Source organism: Scylla paramamosain, chromosome 14 (assembly GCF_035594125.1).
Source record: "Scylla paramamosain isolate STU-SP2022 chromosome 14, ASM3559412v1, whole genome shotgun sequence".
NCBI lineage: Eukaryota > Metazoa > Arthropoda > Malacostraca > Decapoda > Portunidae > Scylla > Scylla paramamosain.
The window spans coordinates 3,107,932-3,122,992 of NC_087164.1; the positions used below are offsets into that span (position 1 = coordinate 3,107,932).

General features: G+C 39.2%; 2 protein-coding genes across 2 annotated transcripts in view; both read left to right on the plus strand.

The window, feature by feature from the left end:
• Nucleotides 1-15,061, plus strand: part of LOC135106742 (RAC serine/threonine-protein kinase-like) — a 181,323-nt gene that overhangs the window by 151,733 nt on the left and 14,529 nt on the right. The window lies entirely within an intron of this gene.
• On the plus strand, nt 1,902-10,203 carry LOC135106719 (uncharacterized). Its single transcript, XM_064015977.1, has 5 exons — nt 1,902-1,936; nt 2,176-2,249; nt 9,286-9,414; nt 9,546-9,809; nt 10,181-10,203. The coding sequence occupies exons 1-5, from the start codon at nt 1,902-1,904 to the stop codon at nt 10,201-10,203; spliced, it is 525 nt and encodes a 174-aa protein (XP_063872047.1).

Consider the following 15,061-nt stretch of genomic DNA (forward strand, 5'->3'; position numbering starts at 1 on the left):
GTACTTCACTGTTCCTTTTAGTCTCTTGTAGAGATGGTTGAAAATCAAGTCAACAATTGAGTTGTGAAGTGTCTTGCTATCTTTCCCTTGAAAGAGTTCAAGTCACAGCCAGGAGGAAATGCAGAAGCAGGCAGAGATTTCCAAAGTAGTAAAAGGGATGAAAGATAAGAATATTGCTTAACTCTTGCAGTAGGGAGGTGAACTGAATAGGAATAAGTGGAATTAGAAAGCCTTGTGCAGCAAGGCTATAGGAGTTGGAAAGGCATGCTTGTAGCAAGATCAAAACAATTAGCATGAAAACAGAAGATAGCTAAAGCTGCAACCTTGCAGTGAAGAAAAAAGAGGTCGAAGACAGTTAAAGAGGAAGTGATGAGACAAAATGCTTTTGATTCCACTCTATGTAGGAGAGCTGTGTGAATGGAATTCCCATATATGAAGCTTACTCTACATGAGCAGATAAGATCCTTGTACATAGTATCTGGGAGAGTGAGAAAACTACCCAAACATATGACTTCATGAAAACTGTTATATGTGAAGTTCCCAGACAAATTTATAGTAAAGGATAGGAGGACAGACTGAGGTTCCTCAGTAGAAAAGAGGAAGATGGTCAGACAGTCAGATGTCATTGAAGAAAAGATAGTTATCTGAAAGGTGATGTTGAATGGATTGTTGAAGGAGTTGGGTTTTTGAGGCATTTAACAACTCTTAAGTTTTCTCTTCCTCAATCAGAAATTAGGGAATGACTAGAAGTCAGACATTTTATGACTTCATAGTGTGAATTGTTCATTTCCTGAGAAAATGGGTATTGGGGAAATGATGTCGGAAAGGGCTGAGTGTGATTGTCAGCAGAGGAGTGAATATCACATAGTTTTGGTTTGGATAATAGATAAGTAGTAGGAAAAGTGGGTGACAGGACAGAACCTTGAGGAACTCCTCTATTAATATACTTAGGAGAAGAATAGTGATAGTGATACAGAGAAGCAATAGATTGGTCAGAAAGGAAACTTGAAATAAAGTAATGGGGAGAATTATTGAAGCTTTAGGATACTAGTTTGGAAACTGAAGCTTTATGCCAGAATCATACGTCTAAGGCAACCGCAGAAATTTCATCAAAACCTATAAAAGGTTGACCAAAATTCAGTGAGGAATGCCAGAAGATCAATAGAATGACCACAACAGAACCCATACAGGTGACTGGTTGTGAAGTGATAGATCAGGGATGTCAAACCCAAACCATTTCGACAGCCAATTTTACACTTGGTTTTGGTGTCGAGGGCAAGAAATAGGTACACCCACGATGAAGACAACAAAAGCAACAACAGTAACAACAAACACAAAAGCAAAAGCAAAAGAAGGAGAAGTCCCATAGTGATGACATGACACACAACACCAAACCTTATCATACATCACATCCAGCCACAAACCACATCACACACCATTAATTGTATTCAGCCACTACCCACAAAGCTGCATCACACCCCACATCTCACCAACCCATATCACACTCAGTCATACCACCTGAAGCCACACCACACCTAGCCACACCAGAACTAACATCACATTTAGCCATATCACAACCCACATCTCACCTTCTGCACCATACCATAGATAACACACAGCCATGTCTCATCACACATAGCATTGAGCAACACCAAGGGCACAAAGCCACATCATTCCAAACATCACACCAGCTGCACAACAGTTTATATCACACCCAATCACTCAACAATCCATATCACTCCCAGCCACATCAGATATCACAACCAAGAAGGTTCAAGTTTGAGTCCTGAGTGCAGTGAGGTAGATGGTGATTGACTGATTGATTAAAAAAAAAAAGGAGGGTGTTGGGGAAGGTGCTGGAACTTCAAAGTCATAAGGTGCCGAAGGGGAGCATTTGGTCCATGGAGCTGTCAGGCACCGAACCCACCAGTGACAGGTGAGCCATCAAAGAAGGTGGTACCACCAACCACGTTTCAAGTCCCATCACCACAACAAGGTGGCTCCCCCCATGGTGGGGGCAGATGGATGAGCCTCTTAAGCCGCATCTGCACTGAGAGCAAGAAGGTGGACGAGTGAGAGAGGTCGTGTGAGTTTGAGTGGCCACTTTGGAAGTGATTTCAAGTAGAAGTTGCCATGGCAATGGGCTTCCCGCCCACTACTACACCACCTTCCCAGCCACCTGCCACTCACATCAGCTGATTTAGTGGACATTGAGTTCAAGGTCATGATTGACAAGTTTATCACCAAAGGTGTGTATACATGCTACCCATGAAACTAAATGATGAGAGTGTCAAGTCAGAATGTGGTAAGAAAGGAAACTCTAATATCTTAATATGGCAGAACATAATGATGTATTGTAAAATAATTATGTGAGAGATACAATAGAAGCATAGCATTGCTATAAAGAAGGCAAGGAGCAAGTAGCCTTGCAACACATCACCCTTCACCCCCACCATGGTGAACAAGAGCCACTGTCAGTACTCACCAGAAATGAGGCGAGTCTTGTGGTTCATTTATGTGGCAGTTTTTGAAAAATCTGCTCATACCATCATGTTTGGAAGATTTTTATTTACAAGTTGAAAGAGTTTATTTTAGCATCCATACCATAGTTACTGAATATGACAACCATAAGTAAAATGTGTTACAAACATTTTAAAGTGGTGTTTTGACTTCAATTCGTCATAATTTATTTTTGTTTCTACCAAACTTCTACAAGTACCATATTTGCTGGCGAATCAGACACATTTTTCTTGAAAAAAGTATCTGATAATTGCCATGTATCTAATGCGGCTGTAATACAGACAACTACTAATTACTGCTAATAAAATTCTCTCTCTCTCTCTCTCTCTCTCTCTCTCTCTCTCTCTCTCTCTCTCTCTCTCTCTCTCTCTCTCTCTCTCTCTCTCTCTCTCTCTCTCTCTCTCCCTCCTTTCCCCTTTCTTTCCCTTTTCCCTTATCTCTGACAGATAAGGGGGTGGGGAGGTGATAGGGAGGGAGATTTGAGACAGGATAAAAGAGGAAGGGAATGGAGAAGAAAAAGAGGAAGGGACATAACCCAGGAAGGAGAGTACATGGGGCAAGGAAGTGGAGGAAGAGGACGGGAGGATGGGGAGAAAGTAGAAAGAATAAATATAAGCAGCAAGGGTGAGGAGTGAGTGAAGAATTAGAGGTAGAGAAGAAGTAATAAGAAATAAGTATTCTCTTTTCCTGTCCTCCACTCCTTTTAATTTAATTCACATGTATGCTCCTTCCATCCATTTTCGTTCTCAATCAGTCTCATACTATTTAGCAATTCTCAGGGTTATTTTTATTCTCTCTCTCTCTCTCTCTCTCTCTCTCTCTCTCTCTCTCTCTCTCTCTCTCTCTCTCTCTCTCTCTCTCTCTCTCTCTCTCTCTCTCTAGCAATCCTCAGGGTTATTTTTATTTTCTCTCTCTCTCTCTCTCTCTCTCTCTCTCTCTCTCTCTCTCTCTCTCTCTCTCTCTCTCTCTCTCTCTCTCTCTCTCTCTCTCTCTCTCTCTAGCAATCCTCAGGGTTATTTTTATTTTCTCTCTCTCTCTCTCTCTCTCTCTCTCTCTCTCTCTCTCTCTCTCTCTCTCTCTCTCTCTCTCTCTCTCTCTCTCTCTCTCTCTCTCTCTCTCTCTCTCTCTCTAGCAATCCTCAGGGTTATTTTTATTTTCTCTCTCTCTCTCTCTCTCTCTCTCTCTCTCTCTCTCTCTCTCTCTCTCTCTCTCTCTCTCTCTCTCTCTCTCTCTCTCTCTCTCTCTCTCTCTCTCTCTCTCTCTCTCTCTCTCTCTCTCTCTCTCTGCTATGAAGAAAGACTTGAAGAGATGGGTTTACCAACACTACAAGAGAGAAGAGAAAGAGGATACCTAATAACAATGTATAAATTAGTAAACAATATAGAAAGAATGGACAGAAATGACTTTGTACTACAGATGGAGGAGGGAGTTAGACAAGATGGCATGGGAAGAAAATAAAGAAGAGTCAGTGCTCAAGCAACATCAAGAAATACAGCTTCCTGTATAGAATTATTGAAATCTGAAATGGTTTAAGAAAGAGATGGTTGTAGCAAACAGTGTACACTTGTTTAAAGAGAAACTGGATAAATATGGTTACAGAGACAGGACAAAATGAGTTTCGACTCGTGTCATGTACAATACAACTAGGTAAATACACACACACACACACATACTGGTTGTATAGGGAGGCTGAGCTTGAGTCCTGTATCTGTGATAGGGAATTGTGTGATGTGTGAGTGCAGGGGAAGTGAAGTGTAAATTGGAAAGTGGCCAAATGGGTGAAATGGGAGAGTAGTGTACAGGTAAACACTGTCATTGATATCTACAGGGAAGATGGTGGTCAGCGTAGCAAATGTTTTTGAAGGTTTCAAGGAAGAAGATCTCAGTATAGCTCATACAAATAAACGAGTGTGGAAAATTGAAGAGGAAAATGTGAAAATACGATAAGAAATATGTAACTTAGCAGCAATAATAAAGACGTGGAAGAAAGAGAGAGAGTTGGGTGGTGACAATGTAAAAAAGATATCTGGTGATATAATAGAGATGAAGAGGGAGATGGAAAGAGAAAAAGAAAGCAAAGAACTGAGAGAAGAAGTGGTAAAAATAGTGGACTTAAAAAAAGAAGTACCGTGAAGAAATTAAGAAACTCAAGGAAGAGAATGAAGAATTAAAGAAAACTTTGCAAGAAAGAGAGAGGTTAGGATTGGATAAGTGAAGGAGTTAGTGACAAAGGAAGTCAAAAGTTGGAAAGAAGAGAGAGAACAACAACAAAAGGTAGACATGGAGGAGATAATAAGGCAACAGTGACAGGAACACAATAAGGATATAGAAAAGCAAGTGATTAAAATAATAAAGGAAAAAAGTAATCTTGTGAGAGACACAATACAGAGAAAGATGTGTGTGGTGGTATTTGGGATCAAGGAGAAGAACCTACCCATGAAAATAGCTAGAGAGAAAGAAGAGGCAAAGAGGGCTAAAGAAATTATAGCAGAAGTGGCAGGAGAAGGAGAGGAGATAGTTGAACAAATTGAAAGGGTTTACAGGATTGGAAAGTATGAAAAAAATGGAACAAAACCAATGAAAATAAAATTCATGTCACAAACAGCAGTGGAACATGCTTTACAAAGAACAGGAAAATTGGCAAAAGTAGAAGGAATGAGGGGAATATGGATAAAAAGAGACATGAATGAATAAGAGAGAAGCAAACTGAAAAAGTTGAGAAGAAGGAGGAATAAAGGGAACACCACTGAGATGGATGGATGAGAGCAGTAATCAGACACTAATTCAAGTTGGTGCAAAGTGAGGTACAGCAAGGATCTGTGTTGGCACCTATTATGTTTCAGATATATGTAAATGATATGACAGAGGATCTAAATAGTTATATAAACCTTTTTGCTGATGATGCAAAATTAATGAAAACAATAAAGGGTGAAAATAACTGCAAAAAGTTACAAAAGGATATTGACAAGATGCATACATGGAGCCAAAGACGGAAACTAGAATTTAATTAATGCCAGAAAATGTCACATGTTCGAAATAGGAAAAGTAGAAAGAGACCTTCATGGAATTACAAAATGGAAGGAGAAATAATGATGAAAAGTAATGAAGAAAAGATTTGGGAGTAATGAGTCAGGACACACAATCACCTGAAAGACACATAAATGGAATATTCAACTCTACATACAGTTTCTTAACAAAGATTAGGGTGGCATTTAACTATATAGATAAAGAAATTATGAAGAAAATTATAACAAGCATGATACAGCCTAAATTGGAATACTCAGCAGTAGTTTGGGCTCCACATAGAAAAAAAGATACAGAAACTGGAAAGAATACAGAGGATAGCAACAAAGATGGTACCAGAATCGAAGGACTTAAGTTATGACTTAAGCTATGAAGAAACACATGAAGAGATGAGATTACCATCACTACAAGAGAGAAGAGAAAGAGGAGACCTGATAACAGTGTACAAATTAGTAAACAATATAGAAAGAATAGACAGAAATAGAAATGACTTGGTACCACAGATAGAGGAGGGAGAGAGATGGACAAGGGAGCATGGGAAGAAAATGAAGAGTGGATGTTCAAGCGACATCAAGAAATACAGCTTTCTGTATCAAACTATTGAAACCTGGAATGATTTAAAGAAAGAGGTGGTTGTAGCAAACAGTCTACACATGTTTAAAGAGAAACTGAATAAATATGGTTATGGAGACAGGACAAAATGAGCTTTGACTCATACCCTGTACAATACAACTAGGTACACACACACACACACACACACACACACACACACAGAGAGAGAGAGAGAGAGAGAGAGAGAGAGAGAGAGAGAGAGAGAGAGAGAGAGAGAGAGAGAGAGAGAGAGAGAGAGATGAAAAGAGGGAGGGAAGGGGGAGGGAGGCAGGGAAGAGAGAGGGAGGGAAGGGGGAGGAGGGCAGGAGAGAGAGAGAGAGAGAGAGAGAGAGAGAGAGAGAGAGAGAGAGAGAGAGAGAGAGAGAGAGAGAGAGAGAGAGAGAGAGAGAGAGAGAGAGAGAGAGAGAGAATACACACACACACACACACACACACACATGGTTTTAGATGTGATGGTAGTACTGCACAGCCACAGCATTGCATCATACAAGATATGAGGATGAAATACACACTTTTAGGGATTTTGCATTCACATGAGCCATTTTTTGTGGTGAGTGGCCACCACAAAAAAATGGTAAAATATAGAACACACACATTTGTATGGCCCCATTCACCTGGGCCACTTTTATGTGACTGCTCTACTGATGATCTTCTAGCTTTCCTTAATGAGTCTTGGTCATCCTCTTTTGGAGATTTTGGTGAAACTTTTGCTGTTGCCTTAGACATATCAAATTCTTTTGATAGAGGTTGGCACAAAGCTTTGAATTCCAAACTACCCTCCTATGGCTTCTATCCTTCTCTCTGTAACTTTACGCAAGTTTCCTTTCTGACCGCTTTGTTGCTGCTGTGGTAGACAGTCACTGTTCTTCCCCTAAGTATATTAACAGTGGTGCTCCTCAAGGTTCTGTCCTGTCACCCACTCTCTTCCTATTATTCATCAATGATCTTCTAAACCAAACTTCTTGCCCTATCCACTCCTGTGCTGATGATACCACCCTACACGTTTCCATGTCTTTTTGTAGACAGCCAACCCTTTGGGAAGTAAACACTTTGTGCAGGGAACCCACAGAACACCTGACTTCTGATCTCTTTAAAATTTCTGATTGGGGCAGAGCAACATTGTATTGTATTGCATGGTATTGTTCATTGCCTCAAAAACTCATTCCTCCATCTGTCAGCTCAACACAACCTTCCAGACAACTATCCCTTATTCTAAAGTGACACTCAACTATCCCCACCTCCTACACTGAACATCCTTGGTCTGTCCTTTACTTACAATCTAAACTAGAAACTTCACATCTCATCTCTAGCTAAAACAGCTTCTATGAAGTTAGGCATCCTGAGTCGTCTCTGCCAGTTTTTCTCACCCCCCTAACTGCCAACTCTGTTTAGGGACCTCATCCGTCTATATATGGAGTATGCTTCTCATGAATGGGGATTCCACTTATACTGCTCTTTTAGACAGGATGGAATCAAAAGTTTTTTGTCTTATCAACTCCCCTCCTCTAACTGACTGTCTTCAACCTTTCTCTTGTCACTGCAATGTTGCATCTCTTGCTATCTTCTACCATTATTTTCTTGCTAAATGCTCTTCTGGTCTTGTTAACTGCATGCCTCCCTTCCTCCTGCATCCTCACTGCACAAGACTTTCTTCTTTCTTTTTTGATCACTCTATACATAATTCTAGTTGTAATATTTTAGTACATTTTCAAAGCATAAGGATGTGTGAAAATACATTTACCTAATTCTCTACAGTGTATTTTTATTTAAAATATTCAGTACATTTCTAAAACAAAAGAAAGTGTGAAAATAAATTTGTTCTATTCATCATGAAATTTAGTATAATTGTAGTTTTTATTCAAATTGAAATCCATGAAAATAGATTTATTCTATTCATGTCATACTTCAAAGAATAATGGCATCATACTAAGGAACACAGTGAATCTTGCACGTGTTGCCAGGTTTGGTGTGTAACCGACCATGAGTTTGTTTTGGTGCATGCATTGTAAGCAGTCACTTAATTTCTTCCTGACTGGCATTATTTGATGTGAATTACTGGTAAGTACAACCTGTTATATGAGTACATTGTTATTGTGCAAAAAAAAAGAGTTATTTTTGTGGTGTTGAAGCAATCATAACGTTGTTTACGTGTTCAAAGATATTTGGTGTTTGATTTAAGGGCCACTGATGGCGCTCCATGGTCTCCAGCATCACTTGACAGACACTCTGGGACAGGATGTTGCCATAGACTTACCACTAGCCACTGCCCCAAAGCTGAACCTTAACCTTATAAGATGCAGGCTCATTTTTTGAGACTTTTTTGGAAAAAGGCATGTCTTAAGAGCCATCAAATACGGTATATATCCCCTCTGGCCAAAAACTCACAATAATACACGACACAGCCATTCAACAAAAAAGAAAAGACATTCAGATACAGGAACTTTGATGGAGAGGGAACCGATGCCCACTGACCACAAAATGGATGCCAACAAAACACAGTCACACACTCTGATATGTGGGACCCCAAAGGCCAATATACTTGTCTTAATTAAACCAGTGGTTTACAGACTATGGTACATGAGGGCCTTACAGGTGATACATGAGCACTTTTGGGGTTATTTGTGATTTTCAGTTATTGACAACTTAAACTTTCAACTTAAAGTTGCCAATGACCATAGCAGCCCACTGCCACAGCCAGTTATCCACCTGCCTATGCTTGGTTGAAAATCAGGGTTTTAGGTCCATGTGAAAACCATCACCAAATGCCACCTCTGTTCACTGTTTCATACACAGATTTGTTCTTTGCACTAAGGTGCTCCCTCTGAAGTTATTGTCATGCTTGAACAAAATTATCAAAATCATTAATTTCATCAAAAACTCTACCCTGAATACTCAGCTCTGTGAAGATTTCAGCTCAGACCACACTTGTCTCCTCTACCACTCAGAAGTTTGCTGGCTCTCCCAGGGAAATACAATGAGGTATCTCTTTGAACTGAGGGATGAACTTCTCATTTTCTTCAGGGAAAAAGAATACTTTTAAAAAAATCTGGAGGATGAGTTTATTTCAAGGCTGGGCAACCTGTCACACAATTTTTGGGCCCCTCTACCAAGTAACCCTGTCATTTCAAGGGCCCAACTGTACTGTCTCAGAGTTCATATTGAAGCTGGGAGTGTTTATGAAGAAGTTGGACCTCTGGATGAAGAACATGGACTGCAAATACAGCTACAGAATGTTCGAACTCCTTACTACCTTTGAGAGTTAGCCCAATGATGAATTTTCCCAAGAAATCGTCCATCACCTCTCACTGCTCAAGACTGAATTGATGCATTACTTCCCAGACATGACATGACATGTGCCTACATCACCAATCCATTTTCTGTTGATCCAGCCAATCTGCTTATCAGGACTGGGAAACAAGAGGAGCTCATAGATGTACAGTCTGATGAGACAACAAAGATGAAGCATGAGGAACGTTGTCCTATAAACTTCTGGGTGAACATGGCCTCCTCATACCCAACACTACCCCATCTCGTTATTCCCCAGCTACTGATTTTCCCCTCTACATGGGAGCACAAGTATGGGTTCTCAGTCATGATGAACATCAAGTCAAAGAGCCAGAACTGTCTTGCTGCACCTGGGCATGATTTCCAATGTACTGTAAACAACGTTATGCCATGCATTAACCAGCTGGTGGAGGAGAAGCATATGCATTCCTTACATTAAAATTTAATGAATGATTTGTGTTCTTTGTTATTCATTCATTTGTGTGTTCTAGTTATGAATAGATTGATATCTTATTAAAATGTGTTTTTCTGAAACCAGGTGGTATGAAATAATAGTATGGGACCTCAAAGTGGTACTCAATCAGAAAAGTTAGGGAACCACGAAAGAGAACAGTACAAATGATACCACCCGTAGGGTCCAACACAATAGTTTTTGTGTGAGGTGTATTACTAGTATCCCCCTGAATGCTACCTTATTTATGCCCCTAAATACAACCTCACATTACCATCTCTCTCAAAGATTGGGCCACCATTGAACAATGAACACATCTATCTAGGCCCTACAGGAGGTTAGGATCTGGCCGACACACGGGTTGAATTGTGAAAGGGAAAGAGGAGGGAAGAAGGGGGGAATTGGGGTGGCCAGACTGGCAAAGGCATTGCCCACCCTCATGACCGGGCAGATAGCAAAAAGAATATTTCAGTCTATCTGCTTACTATAGTCTCTGTAAAAGGCTAGTTGCAATTTGATTATATCACTGTAAACTTTGGTTCTTTCTCTTTTGGATGGTAGTGGTTTCAAAATGGTAAAATAAAAGGATGTTGGGGAAAATAAATAAATTATTACACTAGTCTACATGATTTGCAGCCATAGATGCCAGTTTTCCACTTGTTTTTCTCTTCTTTGTTTTTTCTCTCTTTATTTCTCTTCTGTCTTCATAATTTTCTAATAAACAGGACACTGTGTAGCAACATATATATGTATTGTTATGACCAGCTACAGTCCCGCTCACAGCTGCCACTGACTCAGGTCAGCTTATCTTTAAGCTACCTCCTATGTAGCTTAGTGCAGGACACAGATGCAACAGCTCCAGGCACCTGCTGGTTGCCAACAACTATCAAGCCTCTAAGGTCACCACTCGGTTTAACCCACCAACTAAGAAGGGAGTATAACAAAAGTCATCTTAATTCCCTAAGTGGGAAAGAACTGATGAGCCACATGCTAGGGCACAAACAGCACGGACGATGCACACCCAGAGCTAGGGTAATACTCCTGCTGGGCAATCTGCCAACAGTAACAAAAACTACCCTCTGTCCAACAGAAATATTACACACACTGGCCATGTAACAGCCATGTACAATCTCACAGGAGACAGATTCCCACCTCCACTGAAATTGGAGGGAATCTGGGAAGAAAGTAAACAGCTGTAGCCTGGCTCCTCTAATGCTTGACAAGTGCAGCTGCAAGCCTGTGTGACACACACACACACATCACACAACAATACATTACATGTAGACAGAAAGGGGAAGAGGACAGGAGCCTGCTCCCACTAGTACTCTGCACAGAGACAATGGACGTCAGGATACATGAATACTGTGCATGAGACCCCAGCTCAGCATGCATAGGAGTTTTAGAATCCGGCAGTCTGCATCCAGATCCTGGCCTCCTGTAGGGCCTAGATATTACATAAATATATTAGGATGTCATAGAGTAATCCCACCATTAGGTATACAGCAATATGCCCTCCCTACACACACCCCAACACAACTGCCTCTCTATGCACCATGTCTATTCTCTATGAAATCTGGTCTGCTGCTACTGAGGTGGTGAGAAAAGCCATTAAACTCACATCCCCCCATTGCAGACACAGGACAGGGGCTGGGAAAGATGGAGGGAAGGGAAAAGTGGAAAGCTGGTAGGTGGATTCTGTCCTGCACCACTCACTACATCACTATCCTCTCTCCCTAACTAAACATTTATTTTGAAATTTAGCTTTGGGCTATTTTGGGGGCTGGGTAAAAACTGGTTACATATGGAGAGAGAGCAACTCTTCTACTTTATTATCTATTAACTGTAACTTTCTGGAAGGACGGGGAGATGGGGGAAATCAAGTGGGGAAGAACAACTTTAAAGTTATACAAAGTTTTTTCCTACTGTAAACTTGGCGCCTCCCTCAACGTTGCTGGACATGGTCAGATACTCGTACTGCTTCTCGCTCTCTCTTCCTCTTCCTTCTTTATCTTTCTCCTTCCTATTTTTCAGTCTTTCACATTTCTCACTATTTCTGCTCTCTATCTTATTGTACATAACATAGGTACATAATATATAATATAGGACAACAACAAAGGAGGAGCAGGTCTCTCTCTCTCTCTCTCTCTCTCTCTCTCTCTCTCTCTCTCTCTCTCTCTCTCTCTCTCTCTCTCTCTCTCTCTCTCTCTCTCTCTCTCTCTCTCTCTCTCTCTCTCTCTCTCTCTCTCTCTCTCTCTCTCTCTCTCTCTCTCTCTCTCTCTCTCTCCTGTTCACTAGCCCCTGTCTCTCCTCCTCCCACTCTCTATCGTGACACTGCAGATGTAAGCAAAGACATGATGTGGTACTGTATATGCTGAATGTGAAAATCTTTCATGGGTTTTTATTGTATATTTCAGTATATGGGTGTTTTGTTTGTGTACTACTGTATATGTACACATATATAGTGACCAAGCCTGTGCTCAACAGAGATTGTTGAAACCACAAAATAAAACAAGTCAAGTAGTCTATTATAAATTTGTGAGCTTTATCTACTTAGACAAGACTTAGTAAATTATAAAGATTTGTGTTGTTTACTGGTCATATTAAGTAAATATTTAATTTTTTAAACCAAAAGTTGCTACTGTTCCTTCCTATCACATGTGGATTCCTAGTTTTCATCCTAAGAGGCCATGTGTATAGGTCAAACTCAAATTTTTTGCATAAATATTTGACCTTCAGATCTCAACCTATATAAAAGGAAATATGATATATCAATATTTCATAGGTTGCACTTTTTATAATTTTTTGAAGAATATGATGTAGTGTTTAACACACATGGTTCACAACTCAGAGATCCTTGGTTTGAATCCTGGGTTGGGTGGAGACAATTCTTTCCTGTAGTTCCTTTTCAGCTAATAGTGAATAGATACAGAGTTCTGACCTTACCTTCTCAGGTGGAACAGAAGGGTGGAAATCCTATTTGTGTGTGTGTGTGTGTGTGTGTGTGTGTGTGTGTGTGTGTGTGTGTGTGTGTGTAATTTTTACAGAACTGAATCACTATCGTACTGTCCTCTCTTTTAGTAACCAGTTATCATATTTTCTTTAAATTTATGTATACTGTTGGCATACACTATCTCTTCTGGCAGTGAAATCCACGGATCTGTTGTTTCACTTGGAAAATTATAATTTTGAATGTCTTTGTCTCCTCTTCTTTTCTCAGTTTCATTTTATGTTCTCTTAATGTTTCATTTCCTCTTGTAAACAAATTTGCTGTGTCAATCTTTTCTTTTTCCCTCAAACATTTATACATCATGATCATATCACCTCTTATCCCACTTTCCTCTGGTTTGGGTAAATTCATCTTTTCTAATCTTTATTCATAGCTTAACCCTATAAGAGATGGCACCATTCTTGATGCTGCCCTTTGAACTTTCTCCAGTTTGGATTTTTTTTTTTTTTTTTTTTTTTAGTGTTTTAAGTGTATTTTTTTTTTTAAGTTCCATATCACTGCTGCATATTCCAATGTGGGTCTTATGAATGTTGTTATACATTTCTTCATCATCTCTTCATCTATATGTGTGAATGCTATTCTCATATTTGTTGATAGGGCATACACACTTCCCATCTTATTATTTATGTGATTATCTGGAGTTAGCTTATTATTTATTATCACCTAAATCTCTCTTTCTCAGACTCTTAATTTTTTATTTCCTAGTTTATATTTCCATTCTGGTCATGACTTGCTTCTTAAATTCAGAACATGACATTTATCTGCATTAAATTTCATCTGCCATTTATCACTCCATTTGTTCAACTTACTAAGGTCATCTTGCAGCTCTCTACAGTAGTCATCATTCTTTTTATTCTTTGAATTTTGGCATCATCAGCAAACATGTTCATGTAGCTCTCTTCTGCAGTTATCTCAGGTATATCATTTACATAAATCAGGAACATAATTGGTGCTAATACAGAGCCTTGCAGAATACCACTGGTTACATCCTTCTTAGTAGAGTATTTACCTCTCAGTGTTGTCTTCCTCCCCTTTAAAAAATTTTCCATCCATTTTAATAGGTTCCCTTGAACAGTTCTATAGATTTTTTATTTCTAGATAAGCCACTGATGAGAAACCCTGTCAAAGGCTTTTTTTAAATCTAGGTAAATATTATTGACCCATTCATCTCTCATGTTTTTCAGATCCTGTGTATCAAACTTGTTAAGCTATTAGCTTAACAAGTTTGATACACAGGATCTTCCTTTTCTGAAACCAAATTGTTTATCTGATAATAATTTGTTACCTTCTATATGATCTACCCAGGTCTTCCTTACTATTCTTTCCATTGCATACTACTCTTGTTAGAGAAACTAGCCTATAATTGAGAGGGTTCTGTCTGTTTCCTTCCTTAAATAGCCATACTGTGTCCGTTCTTTTCCAGTTTTCTGGTAGCTTCCCCTGCTTTAGGGAATCTTGCATTAATACATTCAATGGCTTACTTAATTCTCTCACACATTCCTTCAGTACCCAGCAGGAAATGCCATCAAGACCCATAGCTTTGTTTTGTTCAATGCTTTCATCTCTGCTTATATTTCTTCACAACTTATTACTAAGCTATCCAATGTTTCTTTTTCTGGATCTCTGTTTTGCTCTTCCAGAAATGCTTTTTCATTTATAAAAAACTTATTGGAATTTCTTATTTTAGTATCTCATGTTTCTTCCTCAGTATAATAATTTTTCCTTCATCTGTCAGACACTGAATTTGATCTTTCACTTTAGTCTTGCTTCTAACATGCCTAACTATAAAATAGCTTAGGTTTATCTTTACATTTGCTTATTAAGTCCTTTTGATATTCAATTTCTGCTTCTCTTCTCTTCTTTGTATATTTGTTCCTTGCACTTTTGTATCTCTCATAGGACCTTTCATGTTTTCTGTATCTATTCCACAACAAATCTCTCTTTTTTCTTGTACAATACAATTACCGACAATACAATTACCGACTATTTTTTTTTTTTTTTTTAAGGGTTATATCTTCAAACTCCTTCATTGCAAACTTCACAAAACTTTGAGTACTGATAATTTATATTTTTTATATCCAGTTGTTCTTCCCACTTATTGAATAAAAATATTTGCTTAGTTTGTCATAATTTCCTTTCTTATAATTAAGCTGTATTTTCAG

Excerpts from the sequence above, each read along its gene's own strand:
- LOC135106719 (XM_064015977.1), top strand. The coding sequence starts at position 1,902 with ATGGAGCTGTCAGGCACCGAACCCACCAGTGACAG. Across the intron at positions 9,415-9,545 it reads ACTCCTTACTACCTTTGAGA|CCAATCTGCTTATCAGGACT; the intron begins GTTAGCCCAATG and ends CTGTTGATCCAG. Across the intron at positions 9,810-10,180 it reads ACCTGGGCATGATTTCCAAT|ATTGGGCCACCATTGAACAA; the intron begins GTACTGTAAACA and ends TCTCTCTCAAAG.